The 15,438-nt window shown below is 42.5% G+C and overlaps 1 protein-coding gene across 2 annotated transcripts in view; it reads left to right on the top strand.

The window, feature by feature from the left end:
- The window catches only part of PTPRG (protein tyrosine phosphatase receptor type G), a 391,280-nt gene that overhangs the window by 84,464 nt on the left and 291,378 nt on the right, over positions 1 to 15,438 (top strand). For both annotated transcript variants that reach the window (XM_064432899.1, XM_064432900.1), the window contains exon 2: positions 1,509 to 1,613. In XM_064432899.1, the coding sequence (XP_064288969.1) occupies positions 1,509 to 1,613 (105 nt within the window). The remainder of the gene's footprint in view (positions 1 to 1,508; positions 1,614 to 15,438) is intronic.

Consider the following 15,438-nt stretch of genomic DNA (forward strand, 5'->3'; position numbering starts at 1 on the left):
CAAGAATGTTTGGGTCTCCACACCCCACACCCATTCTTTCTTGCTGAAATGAGTGCCTGTTAACTCCCAACCACGTAGACATATAAAAGTAAATAAAGAGGAAAGAAAAAAGTCTGAAGTAACATGTTTAATTTAGTATTTTTAGAGAGGAAAACAAAGTATGTGAGGTCGTGTTGCCTACAAATTCTGGTAGCATGATGTGTTCCAGTGTTTCTAGTTCACAGCCTAGGGTGAATTTAACATTTAGAAAGTTGCCAAGGAATCTGGAAAACTCATTCAAATGGTACAATTAGTACCTTTGCTTGCACAAGAGATGATTTGGCAGGGGCAAACCTGTACTGCCTTTCCTGAAATTGCACGACTTTTCCTACCACTTCAGGGTTCCAAAACGTGCAGAAATCCACATTGCAGAGGGAAGGTTGTACCCAGAGCTGTGCATGACCTCGGGCACAGCAGGATCCCTGCTGCTGTGGTGCAAGAGCCTCCCAGAAGCTTTTCCAAAGGGAAAGAAAGGCAAATTCTGAGTTACTGGTGCATGATGTTCAATAAAGTCCTGTTCCAGGCTTCTCTCCAGCCCAGCTGTAATTGGCTTGGGAATAGAAGGGAAAGCAACACTTGGTGACTGCATATGGGTAGCACTGCTTCATGGGGTTTTCTGAAGCTTTAATTTGAATTATTCAGCTGGTTTCTTACTGATCAAATAAGCGGTTTGGGAGAAGCTAGGCTTAAATTTCCATAAAGCCATTTGGTGCATACTTGTTCCTCATTCCGTGTCTATGGATCTAAGGTGGTTTTTGTTTGTGTGCATTTATTATGGCGCTCTGAGAATTGTAGTTGAATTTATTACAGAGTTTCTACTGACATTTGTGAATTTACACACCTCCACTTTGGTTCAATCAGATGCATAGAAACAATAAGCCAAATCTGCACATAAAAAGCCCAAATACCCCACATCATCATGGAAGCAATTCATTCCTTTACAAAAGAAAAAATAAAAATTATTGGAGGCATAAAAGAAAAGGTCCTGGGATGGAATGTAGGTGGATAGGGGTAGGATGTGGGGTTTTTTCCTAGTTTACTTGAATTTAACACCTTGTAGCATGTGGAGTTTTACAAAGATTTCTCCATTCCCGTTCTCTGCCTTTCATGCTGTAAGTCACTGGTATGGCACACTGGGTGTTTTGACAGACATAGTTTGGTAGTCACTGGCAAACTTATCTGGGTCTAAACAGAGAAAGTGTGGTCATATGTCAAGGCTCATGCTGTTTGTTTGTGTACATCAGAATTTCCTTATGGAAATTACTGGAGTTGCATGGGCATCCAGACCACAATAATGGTATCAGTGAGTCCTGGCTTCCCCTTTGGATGGTGGGAGGCTTCAGCCTGTTAAATTCTTTTAAGCAATCCGCAGTTTGTACTCTCTGCTCAGCAAAGACTGAAGCTTCACTCTGCAAACTCCAGGGAGCCAAAACCACTTTCCTAACGATTCCTGCTTCTTTTCTTGCCAGCTCTGACCGAAGGTTATGTGGGCTCTCTGCATGAGAACAGGCATGGGAGTTCTGTGCAGATCCGCAGGAGAAAGGCTTCAGGGGATCCTTACTGGGCATACTCGGGTGAGTGACTTGTCTTCTTCAGAGCACTAAAACAAAAACATGAAATGTCTCCAGAATCAAATTGTTTACTTGCATTTATTACTACTGTGCTCAGTTTAAATTGGTTTTACAGTGTATTTTCTTCTTCTGCCTTCCTTGCAAATTCCCCCCCGTACACACGCCTGCCTTTCTTGCATTTCTGCCATTTACCTGCAGCATTTGCCTCATTATTCTCCTCCTTATTTCAGTCTTGTTTTCATTTCTTGAAATACCCTTGGTCAGGCATGTTCCCAACCTTTTCTTTGCTCTTCTGGTCTAATCAGTACATTCCCAAGCTCACCATTTTGTGCCTTCTAGGAAGACTCTAAGCATCCATATATATATATATATATATCCAGTGTAAAAAACCACAACAAAACAGAAAACCAACACAATTTTTACAATTATTTGTTTCTGTGCATGTATTTTTGTGGTAGTGTATAGTGACAACAATGAGACTTGTCAGTGCATTGGGCCAGGATGTGTGGTGCTGAGAAGATAGGATACTGGAAGGGTATTTTATTGTTTGTCCCACTGCTTTCATAAAGTCTTATGGAAGAGCTCATGTACCTGCACAGTTTTGAAATACCACAAATAAAAATACACTTCAGAATGATGTCTTTGATTTGCTGGTTGCTGTGTTCTAGAAATGGTGTTAATAGCTATGTTGGCTCTGTGGAAGATATCCAATATCTAGAAAGATTTTATGAAGATTTCGAGCATTATCTTGAACTTGTGTGTGCTTTTCTGGAAGATCTGAGATACGTTTCAGATATTTGTTGCTTGTCCAAGAGGGTTGTTGTGCAGGGCTAGTTTTAGTTGATGGAAAAATATTGCTTTCTAAGAGGTCTGATTGGTGATATAAATATGCAACTGTTACTTTTTGACTGCCAACACCCCTCTTTTATCCACACCATTTATTTCATTGGGAATGAATGATTATAGGTAAGTGTAGAGGTTTTTTCCATCAATATACACAAGTTATCTCCATTAGATCTCAAAATACAATCTATCTCATTTGCAAATGGGGTCAGGAAAGTAAAATAAATCTAAACATTTCAGTAATGTAGGACAAATGACCACTTTTGATTTTCAGCCAGTTCAGCCTCTCTTATCTGATGCCATTTCGTTCATATTTGCTCACTGAGGGGATCGGAGGTAGTGAAAATGCTGAGCTCCTACGTTTAGGTTGAAAGTGGGAATAAATGGTGGGTGGCAGAGCCCAGATACCAGACAGATGTTTGTTTCTAGCTGAGCACAGTGAGGAGGATGATCATGTTTTCTGTTTCTTCCTCTTTGCTTCCTCATTCCCCAGAATATTTCCCAGGAACCCCGGAGCAGGGCTTGGCTAAGCACTTCATGTACTAACGTTTGTCCTGTGGGCAGGGTTTTGGACATGCCTAGGAAGTTTACATCAAATGAGCCCACAGAGAGGGGAAACTTCACTCTGCAGTAAGCAATTAGCCTGTGCCAGTGGTTTCCAAGCTCTGTTACAGACATTATCTGGTAGGCTGCTTCCCTTCCCTATCCTCAGCTGGTCAGGCCAGCTCCCCTCCAGTTATTTGTACAACAGCTGCTGGCCCAGCCCCAGCAATTATGGGCAGGGAAGGAGGCTCTGCTGGGCTGAGGGCTGGTGAGTCTGGAGCTCCTTCTGAGGAGGGAAGGGAGTAAACAAGACCAGGATAGCCCCTGACAGCCCTGCCAGTGGGCAGCTTCTGCTGAGCCCCAGCACAGACCACGTGTGTTAGGCTGAGCTCTGGCTTCATATTGATTTCACTTGAGTATAACTGATTTACAGCAGCATAGGTTTGTCTCTTTTTATGGCTGTGCCTGCCTGCTTGCAGAGATTTTGTGTTTTTGGGTTTAAGATTTCTGTAATAAATCCTGAGTTTGGGGGTGGAGAGGTCCAAGAGCAGGCAGCCAGTTGTGGTTTTCCTGCTTGGGGGTGGGAAAAGGGTACAGCCATGTTGCAAAGAGCCCTCAAATATCCATCTTCCACAGGATATATCTGTCCTACACTGTGCTTTTAGATTATTTCCTCAGTAGCCTGTAGGAAGCCCTTCAGCTGCTTGGAGCTCTTGTGGAGGGTGAATGGTCTATAAACTCTGGAGATCAGGAATTTTCCTGGTTTTATGAGTGATCTATAGCATTACCCTGTGCTGCCTGGTCATATTGATCCTCTCAGGCACAAGAGTTTAGAGAGGAGAAACTTCAGGCATTGATCAGGTGTTGAAAAGCCCTTGGACCTGTAACATTTATATGAGGTATCCACATCCCTAAAGGTGCCTGTGGATGTGAGCTCCAGTGCCTTGTGCAGAGCTGCACCACACTTCTCCTTTCACTGGTTGGAAAGGATTTTAAGCCTTGTAAAATAACCCTGTCGTCTACAGACACAATTCTGACTATACCATTTATTCTAGTTCAGAAATAAAACTTGCAAAAGTAAAGACTAGATAATTAAATGAAGAAGGCCCATTTTGAATGGGTTCTGTCAAAAAGACAGCAGGAAACACAATCAGCCCTTTACAAGAAACTTCATTAAGTCGCTGCTTGCAGCTCTTTAAACCAAATTCAGAAGTGAGCAAATGCTGAAAACAGAAGACTAGCTTGTCTTTAAATAGGAACAGCAAAACTGAACAGAGACTGACATCTCCTAGATGTTCTTTTTAGGATTTTTAAGAAGCTCAAATTACATTTCTAGGGGGATTTCTCTGTGCATGTGTATTTATGTATGTTTTGGCAAAGTATTTATTGTGTTATTTATAGTATGATTTTGTCAGTATTGACATGATTGTGTCTTAGAGTTTGCCAAAGACTTCCTAAACTGGGACTGGTCACATTACTTGTAGTGCAGCAGAAATGTGGAATAAGCACAGCACAGTCACAAGAGGCAGGTGTGGATCCTGAATGTGTTTCACTGCAGACTTTGCTTTTCCAACTCATCTTTCTGTTGGGCTGACCACTGAATGGACAGGTTTGAAGTTATTTTTAGCACACCTTTATAATTGCCACAAAATTCAGTATGTTTCTAGTACCCATCATAGTGACAGATAGTAGCAGCTCAGGTGCTTTATCATCAGTGTGGACATATTTTTGTCAATATGTAAACTGGTTTTTAAACAAAAAAACAAAACAATACTTGAAACAAATGCCTACAGAAATATGCAACTGAAACATCTGCTAGATGCAGGGCTGTCTGACTGACCCTCCCTTGTGTAATGTATGCTTCTTCACAGAGCATAACATTCCAGACCTTTAAAGATGCCTCTCAGTGTCAAGTGTTGCATCTGTCAGTGCTCAGAACACTTTGCTGGTAATCTAAGCAGACCCTGGTTTGCCTTGCAGTAGCCCAAAACATGAGTAGCTTCAGGGTCAGGGCCTTAGGAGGAGATCACAGTGTGAGATGCTGATGCCGATTGTTGTACCTCGAGTGATGGCAGCTCTGGAGGACTTGCATCTACTCATACCTGGTCTTTTGAAAAGCTGCTGTGCAAAATTAACGTGGGAATCAGTGCATGAGGTTGTGGAAAACCAGAAGTAGGAAGGGTCTTACCCAATCTTTTCAAGTCTTCAGGTGAAAGATGTGATGTCTAATTATTCCTGGTGTTAAGTTTTGTGATTAGTGATATGGAATGGGTCTGCCCTGTTCTGGGGCAGGATGTGGTAGACGATGGTGCTTTTGTCACTGGAGTTCCCCAGCTGAGCTGGGGTGCTGGCACTGGCAGGGCTGGTGTGCCCTCCTCCCTTGATGACTGTTCTGCTGATCAGCTTCAGTGTTGTGAGCTGACTCACTCAAGAAATACTCTTCTGAGTAATCAAAACCATTTGGGCTTCTCAGAGAACAAAAAAACAGGGGTTTGCTGAGGATGTAGATGTGTTCTTTTTAGATGTTTAACTGTGGCTTTGTAAAAAGAATCCTGTGTAAACAACTCATACAGTTGTTTTTTTTTTTCCCTTTAATCTTATGGTGCATTCAAGGCATCTCTTTCCTCTTTGTACCTTTACTCTCTCCTATTCTATGTGAAATTATTTGCACCACTTATGATGCTTCTGTTATTTGTGCATGTCCTTACTGATGTTTTTTCTGTCTAAAACGTTGAATCCTTTCTCTCTAAGATTCTGTGCAGCTGCCATGAACATTAGGTGAAGTTAATAGAAGAAAAATAGGCTTTACAAGAGAAGAGATGACCCTGAGAGTGGGGAAAGGTGTCCATTAAGAACAGGAACTTTGGCCATGCTGTCAAGCTAGTGGACACTATCAGCATGTGAATGCTTTGTCCTACAACACTTAGGCACTTACTGCTGTCCTTTAAGATGCTATTATTTAAAATATAACCGGTGGTGAATGTAAGAATTGAGTGTTCTTCTCAAAAGCAATTGCTGGCATTAAAACAGGAATGATAGGTAATGGTTATTTCCTGAAAGAACAGCAAATGGTGTTAACTGTGATGGAATGTAACTTGGCCATATCCTTTGTAAATGTGTGAATTTCTCTCTTTGCTTAGATTGTTCTCATTAAATAAGCTGCTAATGTGAATTGGACAGGAAATAATCAGCACATAGTAAGGAAAGCATCAAGACTTATTGAACTGAGAGGTAACTAATGGGCTATTTGCTGTGGTCAGTATTTCACTCCTTCAGTCCCTCAGAATAATAAATCTCGGTATTGACCAAAACTCTGGCACACCATGTGTTCAGTTATCATTCCTCTGTAAAAGTACTCATCTCCCTTAAGTCCAGGATAGTCAAAATCAGGAGCTTCTGGCTCTCTTGCTTTCTCACTCTTTTGAGCTGACTTTCTGAAGAGGAGCTAAGCTGAGAGAAGTAGTAAAAACATTCCCATTAATATCTGATCTGATCAGTAAACTGAGCTTTGAATATTTTTATCTGCATTCATCAGAGATGAATAGTAGTCTTCAGTGAACCCTGCTGGAGCCAGCTGCAAGGCATTCGTTTCCATATGCATCTTGTTAGTGGAACAGTTGTTCCAGAAATCAATGCTACACTCTTTCATAAGGGGAACACAGGAAACCATAGCTGGAGAGTTTGCTGCTACTGTCTGAGCATGAACCCTCATTTTGAACGTGCACAGCTAAAGCAACTGCTGTGTGTTTTCCCAAATAAACAGGAATTACCATCTGTATATTTTGATTGTTCGTATTCTGACGTTTCTGGTTCATGAGGCTTCATGTCCACGACACTGTACAGATGTGCACGAGGCACATCTGTGTCTGCAGAATCTGCATCCGAATGTGCACATACCCAGAGGATGTCAAGGAGAGTTTCTTTTATCTTTCCTTAGCTACCCCGCCCCTGTGAAGGAACCAGTACAAAATATTATCTTTTGTTTCTGTTCTGAGAATGAAGAAATGAGTTGTCACAATCCTTTCCCAGAGAACAGGATGCATCTTCCTAACCACAGCCTGAATAAGGAATTAACAATCATGCTTGTGTTGAGTATTTACCATTAGCAGTTCCCTGAGGAGAGCCAGCCTTGCCAGGAGCAGCCCAAGTAGTCTGTATCATTTTTGCTAAGCCATACTGCTGGGGAACACAGCCCTGATTGAGAGTCTTGTCATTTACTTTGTTTGTCTATTGGCAAGTTTCTAAATAATCTGCTAAGGAAACCTCAGATAGTAATTTAGTTTCTACTTAGACACAGACACGATTTCATTATTGAATGCCATTAATACTGTTTACTCTCTCTCGCCACCTTTTCTTGTGCCATGCTAACAGTTTATTCCAAGTATTGTCATAGTCAATCCTGGTATATCCAGTCTATATTGAAATGCTTGGCTGGATTTTTAAAAGTTGGATGCAGATATGGTGAAATTCCCTTTTTTCTTTGTTTTGGCAAGGTTCTCACTAGAATTTGATGGTTTTCATGCTTAAGAGCATTAAAGCAAATCTCTGATTTTGGAGTGTTGTGAATTTTTTCTTTACTGTTTCTTACCAGATAGGCCATTGGCAGATGAACAGCTTTGAGAGGCTGAAATAGGAGATGTGCAAGGAACCAGTCCCCTCAACTTTCACTCTTTCATGGATTATTTTCCCTAGCACAGCACAGAAGTATAAAATATCAGCAACAGATGCTAGATGAAATCTTCAGAGCTTCAGATGCAGTTGTTCCAGCAGTGCATCACAAGGATTTTCACTTTGCACTGCTGCAATCCCAACTGTGGTGATCTCCTCTCACATGAGGGAGCACAAAGAGCTGCTTTAGCTGGGGAGGGGAGACCTCTCATTTCTTTAAATGTACTGTGCTTTTTGTTGCATTTTCTTTCAATGTGAACACTGGGACATTTGTGGAAAACCTCTGGAATTACAACAACCAGTGCACTGTTTCAAAGGGCTGAGAATGTGCTAAAGTGCAGCAAAAAAGTTGTCAGTTTAGTTGATCTCTAGGCACTGAAATAAGCAACAGGACAAAATATTTGAAGTTCTTTAGACATAAGAACACGTGAAATGCATATATTTTAAGCATGCAAAAGAAAGATGGCTTATTTGGGTAGCAGCTGTGATACAAGCTCGGCAAATGGGCTGGAGAATACTCAGAAAATTTGAGTCTGTTGTTTTTGAGGTTCTTGAATGATTGCAGTGATATATTGAAGTTCCAATCTTGATTTCATATGTAACTGACCACATATAGGAGAAAAACAGTGAAGAAAAAAGTATGTGAACAGCAAGGATACTTCAGTGGGAAACAAAGCAAGCACGGAAGCTCTGAATAGCCTTGTAGTGTGTGGTTAAAAAAAAAAAAAAAAAGTAGCTTGGCACAAACATTATTGCAATAGTCCAAGCATGAAATAATCAAGGAATGAATGAGAATTCTAGTTGCAGGATTATAAGCAGAGTCTTTGTATGAAATGGCTGAGCCAGGCCAGTACTGCAGTCGATGCAGTAGATGTAGAATTATTTCCGTTATTTTTGTGATGTCATATGGTTTCTTTGTACCTTTCCAGTCACTGCTCAGAATCTAATTTTTTTTTCAGTATCTCTCCCCTCTCCCAAAAAGTGTCTCCATCTTGCAGAAGGTGGTATTGCAGATTTAGGGTTTTTAATCATTATGGTCCTTGGCGAGCAAGGAGCAGATCTGCCATGCTGGGCTCCCTTGCAGGGGGAGGAGTGAGTGGGGCAGGGCTGCCATGGCATACAGGTGCCATGTGTTTATTCTGTCTTAGAAGGTCTGCTGCAGAAAGGAAGAGTCCCATGCAGATCCTTTGGGACTGCAGAGCGAGTGCTCAGCAGCTGCAGGAGTTGTGATTCTCTCAGGGGCTCTGAGGTGGAGGTGTTTGCAGTGGGCCTGAGGGACAGGGCGGTGTGAGTAGCTCCTGCATGCACCCCATGCCATGCACAGCAGAGTGGGAAATGCAGTGCCAGTCCCTGGGCTGTGCTGTGTCTCTGAGGCCACACATCCCACCTTATCAGATGCTGATTGAAGACACCTTGGTTGCCTGGGAGATTGCCTCCTCTGGGGGACACCGTGTTGGTAGCACAGCTGTTGTGAAGCTCCTGAGCTAACAGAAGGTCTTCTGGAGGTGATCAGGCTATGGAGCTTAATTCTTCCTTCATCAGCAACCTAGATTTCTCCCTGTGCTAGTGCTCTGTTGAAGCTCTTAATCTGTTTGATGCTTTCAGTTTTATCCAGTGGGTTTGAGGAAGATCACATTCTTTCCCTATTCAATACACAGATGATTTGGCTTTAAGTTACAAAGTTAGTTTTTTTTTTTTAAAGAGTTGGATGGGCACACTTTTAACTTGTCAAATTAAATAAATATGAAATCCTGCAATGGAGTGCGGAGCTGTGCATATAAATTACATCCTTAAGCAGCACTTGAGTGATTTTCTGGAAATGTTTTCAACCCTCCTCTGAACTTCTAAGGGTCATCTCTTTAGCCTTTCTATCTGAAGCAGGCTATTGGTACTGGAATGATTTATTGAAGAGGTATGTTGCTCTGCAGTGTAAAAATAATGTCAAGCCTCACTGAGAACCTGAGTATCAAACTTATGTTTTTGTAAAGCAGGGAAAGCAAGTGGGTTTAATTCAACTCAACCCTGAATGAATGTTTCCTAAGCGTGTGTGCCCACCCATTCCCATCTCTTTACACTGCCCAGTTGTGAGATGAGTGGGACTGTGGGTTGATAATATTTTCAGGATAATTAGTGAGATGAGTGGTTTCATTTGTGAAGAATTAGGAACCCTCTGTCCCTGTTGCAGAGATACAAAGATTGGCACTTGACCTGCCGTAGTAAGGGCTGGTGGGTATTGCTTACTCATGGAGCCCTTGTGGTTGAACTCTCAGTAGGGTGAGATGCTTTTGAAACACATAACTCCTTAAAAAATATCTAAGACCTGCCCAGCAATAACTCTTCCAGCAGAGGAGTCTTTGCTGCCATGAGCATTAGACCTTCCATCCTCCTCTACCTCCAACCTGCCTGTTCTCTTCCAAACAGTACTTTCCAAGTTTGACCTAAGCCAGTCTGTTCTGGCCATGGCTGCAGTAATCCCTGTCCCCTGCATCCCTGTGTGAATGCAGCCTCGCTCCATGCACGTTTCTGCACGCTGCTGCAGGGTCACAGCCTGGCAGGCACACACAGAGCTGCACATCCCTCCCTAGCACAGCTGCTGAGGGGGAAGCTCATGCTGTGGGGACCAGAAGGGCACGGGGAGGCTGGGTGCCACGTCCCATCACCCCAGTGTGCCTCAGCTGAGCTCTCTGATGCTGCCCCATGCTGCTTTTTTTTAGCTTGATGTAAATTAAAGCATTCAGGTCAACATCTAAGGTGTGCTGCTGGAAGGAAGTGGAGGAGGAGCTGTTCCACGTGGGGCTCTTGATTTCTGACTCTCTTGCGAGGTTTTCTGAGCTGTCTTGGTGTATAAATTTCCTCAGAAATGAACAAAAGAGGAACAGTCCCTGCAGCTGAATGCCTGAAGGTGATGAGTGTTGGCATGTGACTACAGTTCCTGTTGCTTTCCTTATGTGGAACAGTGAAACAAATGTTTCCTGTGTGTCTCAGCTCCCCATAATACACTCACAGCTAGAACTGAGGTGACAGAAGTCCCTTAAATGTTGATCATTTGCTTTTGCTCTGTGCTGGGTTGGACCTCCCAGGGCCCCTCTGCTGTATTTCACATCATCTGGTCCTTGAGCACTGGTGTCCATCCCTTGTGTCAAGCTCCTGGACAAACAAACCACTAAATGGATGGGCTCAGAATGAAGAAGTGAAAGTGACGTGATTTGCTTTGTGTTTGTGTGAACGTATTTCCCAAGTACAGAAATAAGATTTACCCGGAGGTAGCACAGCAGTGAAGTCATGGAGAGTTGAGATCACTTCATGTTCAGTTTTACATGCTGTCTTTTGCTCCTGAGGTGTGGTGGTGTGGCTCAAGCTGCTGAGCTCAGGCTGCTGCTGGAGCCTTCTGTGGCCCCTTGGGATATGAAAAGCCATTTTACATTCCAGATGCTAGTCTGCTCCTACCCAGAGGTGACGTGAACTTTTCAGACAGATTCCAACTTGGAAGCTTCTGTGGCACTTCAGATTGTGTTTTTAATTTATATTTCTGTTGCTGGAGAGATGAAATTGAGACCACTTACCTTCATTACACACTATTAGCATATGCTGATCTCTGAGGAAGGGGATTTGCTCTGTGAAGGTGTTTGCAGAGAATTGGATGTGACTTTCTTAAAGAAGGGCTCATGCATGTAGCTCAGTTACTGCTTATGTTGCACAAGGGCTCCCCAGATGCCTGAGGGACATAATTGCTCTCAGTGCAAACACAGAAAAGTTACGTGTACCTTAAATTTGTGCAAGTCATCTGACAGGTGGCTTGGTGTTAAATGCATCGATGGCTGAAGCAGAGTGCAATGAGGAGAAGGCTGTGAGCTGGAGAAGGCACTAAGAGCTTCCTTTTCTCTGTTTCTCTGTTAAAACACAGAGCTGTGCAGCTCTGTGAACAGACAAGTGCTTCGTATTCCTGTGAAAAGTCTCCAGTGCCTAAGAAGCTCTGAGCTTATTTCATGGCTCCAGTTGTGCTGTGTGCCACTGTTCCCTGTGTTGATGCTTGTGCTTCACTAAACCAGTGGCTGTGCTGTACCTGTAAAGGTCACCCCTCAGTTTGGGTCAGAGTTACCCAGCAAGTTTGAGAGTTGTGCTGGGAGGGAAGGAGAGTTGGTAGCCCATATGCAGTAGAAGGCTCAAATACACAAGCCTATTTCTTTAGGAAATGAGGCTAATCCATGATGGGCCTCTGTTCAAAATGGCCAGTGCTCCCAAGCAGCTTTTCAGAACACGTGCCAGTGAAGTTCTGCTTCTGCAAGGAGACCCCTGTGAGTGTGGCAGATGGGTTCTGAAGGGTGAAAAATGTCTGGGTGGTTCAAGTGATCAAAATATTAGTCATAATTCTATCCTGTTGTGCTAAGTGAAGTATAACTGTTCAAAGGAAATAGTCCAAGTCCAGCCTTTCCATTTGATGCCCTGATCATATGTGCCAATGGAGGAGGTCTGCTCAGGAGCCCTTGGAAAAGGGATTTGTAGGCAACCATCTGTTTGGCATTAGCAGAAGACCTTAAATGAGGGAAGGTGTTGTGGTGTGGCACCTGAACTCATCATTCAACATTGCATCTTATGATTTCAGTATGAACAGCAGTGCAGAGTATGGTAAACATTTTCAGCTTTTTCCCCCCAAAGCACCATTGGAAGCTGTAATAAAAAGTAACTGCTGGGAAAGTAGTTTTGCTGAGTTATGCTATTTCTGAAAATGCATAATGCTCCATAGGCTTTTAAGTGATATTGGGTATATTTAACATTCTTTGATGTTAATTTCCTGGCATATGGACATCTCTACTTATTAAAATAAATAAGTACTTTCAAATTTAATGAAATGATGGAGGAAATGGCCTTTTTTCACATTCACGTCCGCTTCACTGGATAATTTAATGTTTTAAAATGTAAGTTCATATTAAAGTTTAAAATTCAAGTATTGGTTTTTGAAATTCTGTAATAAAAAGGTTTTGCTGTGGGAGAGCTGTATGAATTACTGAGCATGATAACACGATTAGCAAAGTCTAGCTGGTGATTTCTTTGGTACAAAATGCGAGCTGTAAATCTTCCCAGTAGGACCTACAGCACTGGTAGGAGCTTCTGGTACTGATGACTGTTCCATTCCTGGGGCATTACTCTGCAGCCTGGCAGACTTGCCAGCTGCCTGTATTCCAGAGTGAAGGTACAGCTGTGGAAAAGGTCTCCTACATCACTGACCTTTCCCTCCCCTCCCATTTTACTCTCTCTTGGAGCCCACACTTTAAGCTTCTTGGGGCAGAGATAAGCACTTGTAAATATTGGCTCCCAAAAAGATCTTGCTGTTTTCTTTTATACTAAATATGTGTATTTGCTTCCAAGGTCTTTGCATCTAATGGGAATTATTTTCTTTATAGGTGTTACATTTAAGTACAGGAAATGCACTTTGATCCTCTCTTCTGTGCTGAGGGAGAGCAAGAATTCCCTGGAGAATAAGTAATGTTCAGTGTAATTGACTGGACATAAATATTTGAGTCCTAAATATTTAATGGAAATCATTGTGTTTGAGCGTAGCAATGTGCAGTTGATGGAAGTTTGCTCTGTGTCTTGCATGTCTTGAGAGACTGCTCACGTGCTGTGTTGAAGCCAAGGGTGGCTTTATTTCATTTCAAGGCAAACTAGAAACTGAAGAACTTATTTTCAGGGAGAAAAATGGCAAGAGACCCGAATGAAAAACCTACTCAGCTGAAGCAGAGGTGACAAAGTTCACTGTGATTATATTGATTTTAAATTACTGTGTAGAGCTGGGACTAGCCTGTATCTAGTTCTGCTCATGATGAGAAGAAGAAAAGAAAAAGGCATGAATACTCTCCCTTCTGCTTCCAAATATTTTGTTACCAGTATGAAAATCTGAGAGCAGTCTTGTCCTCCTGACATTCCCAACAGGCAAAATAAAGGTGTTCCAGCATCCTCAGTGGAGCTGAAAGGGGATAAGAGGCACAGTGAGATCAAAACCTGTTTTTTCTCCCTCAGCAGCCTACCCCTGTGCCCTGGCTCCTGAAGGGAGGACCACATAGTGCCCTGTTGAGTGTGTAACAGATGCCTCCAGTCTGTGTGTGCCCCCAGCTCTGCCAGAGATGACGTTAATAGGAAACAGAGCATGTCTTGAGTTTGATGCACTTTTGGTGAAAAGTACTGCAACTGCATGTGCCACAAATTAAAACTGAGCTGGAATTAACAGCAATTAACAGCATCTATATTCATCTACTAGAAGTTTTACAGAAGAGTCATTACTGTTTAACTTTATGTAGTTTGCATCTGTTTCACTGTCAACAAGAAAATTATCCAGTCATTTAGAGTTAACCATTTATTTTAGACCAGTCATGTGTTTTAGTATCTAATGTGTCTTTGGGGAACAAGAATTTAGAGCAAATAAAGCTAATTGTGGTGAAAAATGGATATATTATTATCAATGGTATATATATTATTGTAATGAAACTCTTAGTTGCCACATGACTGAAGGAGCACAGGGGTCTGTCTTGTACCTGCAGTAAATCCAGTGCAATTCTGATGGGAGATGTTGAACCTCCTTGTTTGGTGTGATGGAGAGAATGCCTGAGGCACTTGGGTAGGGAAGATGACTATTTCTGTTCCTTCCCCATGGTTTTTCAGCAGTCTGACATAGTGTGCATTCCTGGGCCCATGCCAAGCAGAGACGCAGCCTCCAAGTGAGACTTTATTACTTCAGTTGTAGATGATTAATTTTGTACCAAACCGTACGGGCCTGATTAACCCAGAACACTGCAATAATGCTGTTTTAAAGATCTTTAGTGCATCCATTACTTCTGTTTCCAGTCTGCTTTTTCACTAGGAAAAAACCCCTTGTTTCTTACCGTTGAATTTTGAAGTAGGGTTGGGTCCATAAAAATCACACTGAGCTGACAGTGGCTCGTTATGTTTAACGTTCTCTTCATTGAGGGAATGTCCAAGGTGTCCTTATTTGTAGCACCTTTGTAAGGCCAGAGGTTATTGCTCCCTCCACCACTGTAAGGGAGAAAAGAAAGCCTTGTCTGTCCTGAACCATCCAGGAGACCCAGGAAGGAGAGACTGGGGTCCAAACCAGGGTTTGTAGATGTGCTTCATCCCTTTCAAGACACAGCCCGCTCTGTGTGTGGTAGCACACCTGTCTGAGCCATGCAGGTGTGTTATTCTCTGACTGGAAGGTTCCAGCTCTCTGGAGCAGGTTATTCTTGCAGTGCAGGAGGGGGCTGCCTGCCTGTGAGTGTTGGGTCTGTGCAAGTTGAAGACTTGGGTTGGTTCTGCAGGCAAGGCAGGATGCCTTTGCATTCACAACTGTCTCAGCTTTTTTAATAAGATGTTTCAATATCTTTGGGGTGTGCTTGTTGGTTTTATATGTTTCAATTTTGAAGCTCAAAAATGTTTTGTAGCTCCACTGTAGAAGTGCAGGTTAAATAATCTATCCATATTTTGCAAGTCACTGAACTTTAATACCTTTATCTAAAAGCATTTTTGGGGCACTGCTTGGCTCTCAGAAACCTGCTGTTTGTTAAATCACTCTTTAGATTTTGTATAGTTCAGGCCTTTAGAAAATAAAAATAACAATCTTCTATTGTCCCTGGAAAAGCCTTGTACCCTTATCAACATCCTCCTGCTTGTCTGGGGAAAGCAAATCCACCCCCTCGTGCCAATGGCCATGTAGGGACACAGCCTCGTATCATTTCTGTGGGACTGTGACTTCTGTGACCTCTTGCTGGTGGAGAATTTGCCT

The sequence above is a fragment of the Passer domesticus genome, chromosome 9 (genome assembly GCF_036417665.1).
Source record: "Passer domesticus isolate bPasDom1 chromosome 9, bPasDom1.hap1, whole genome shotgun sequence".
NCBI lineage: Eukaryota > Metazoa > Chordata > Aves > Passeriformes > Passeridae > Passer > Passer domesticus.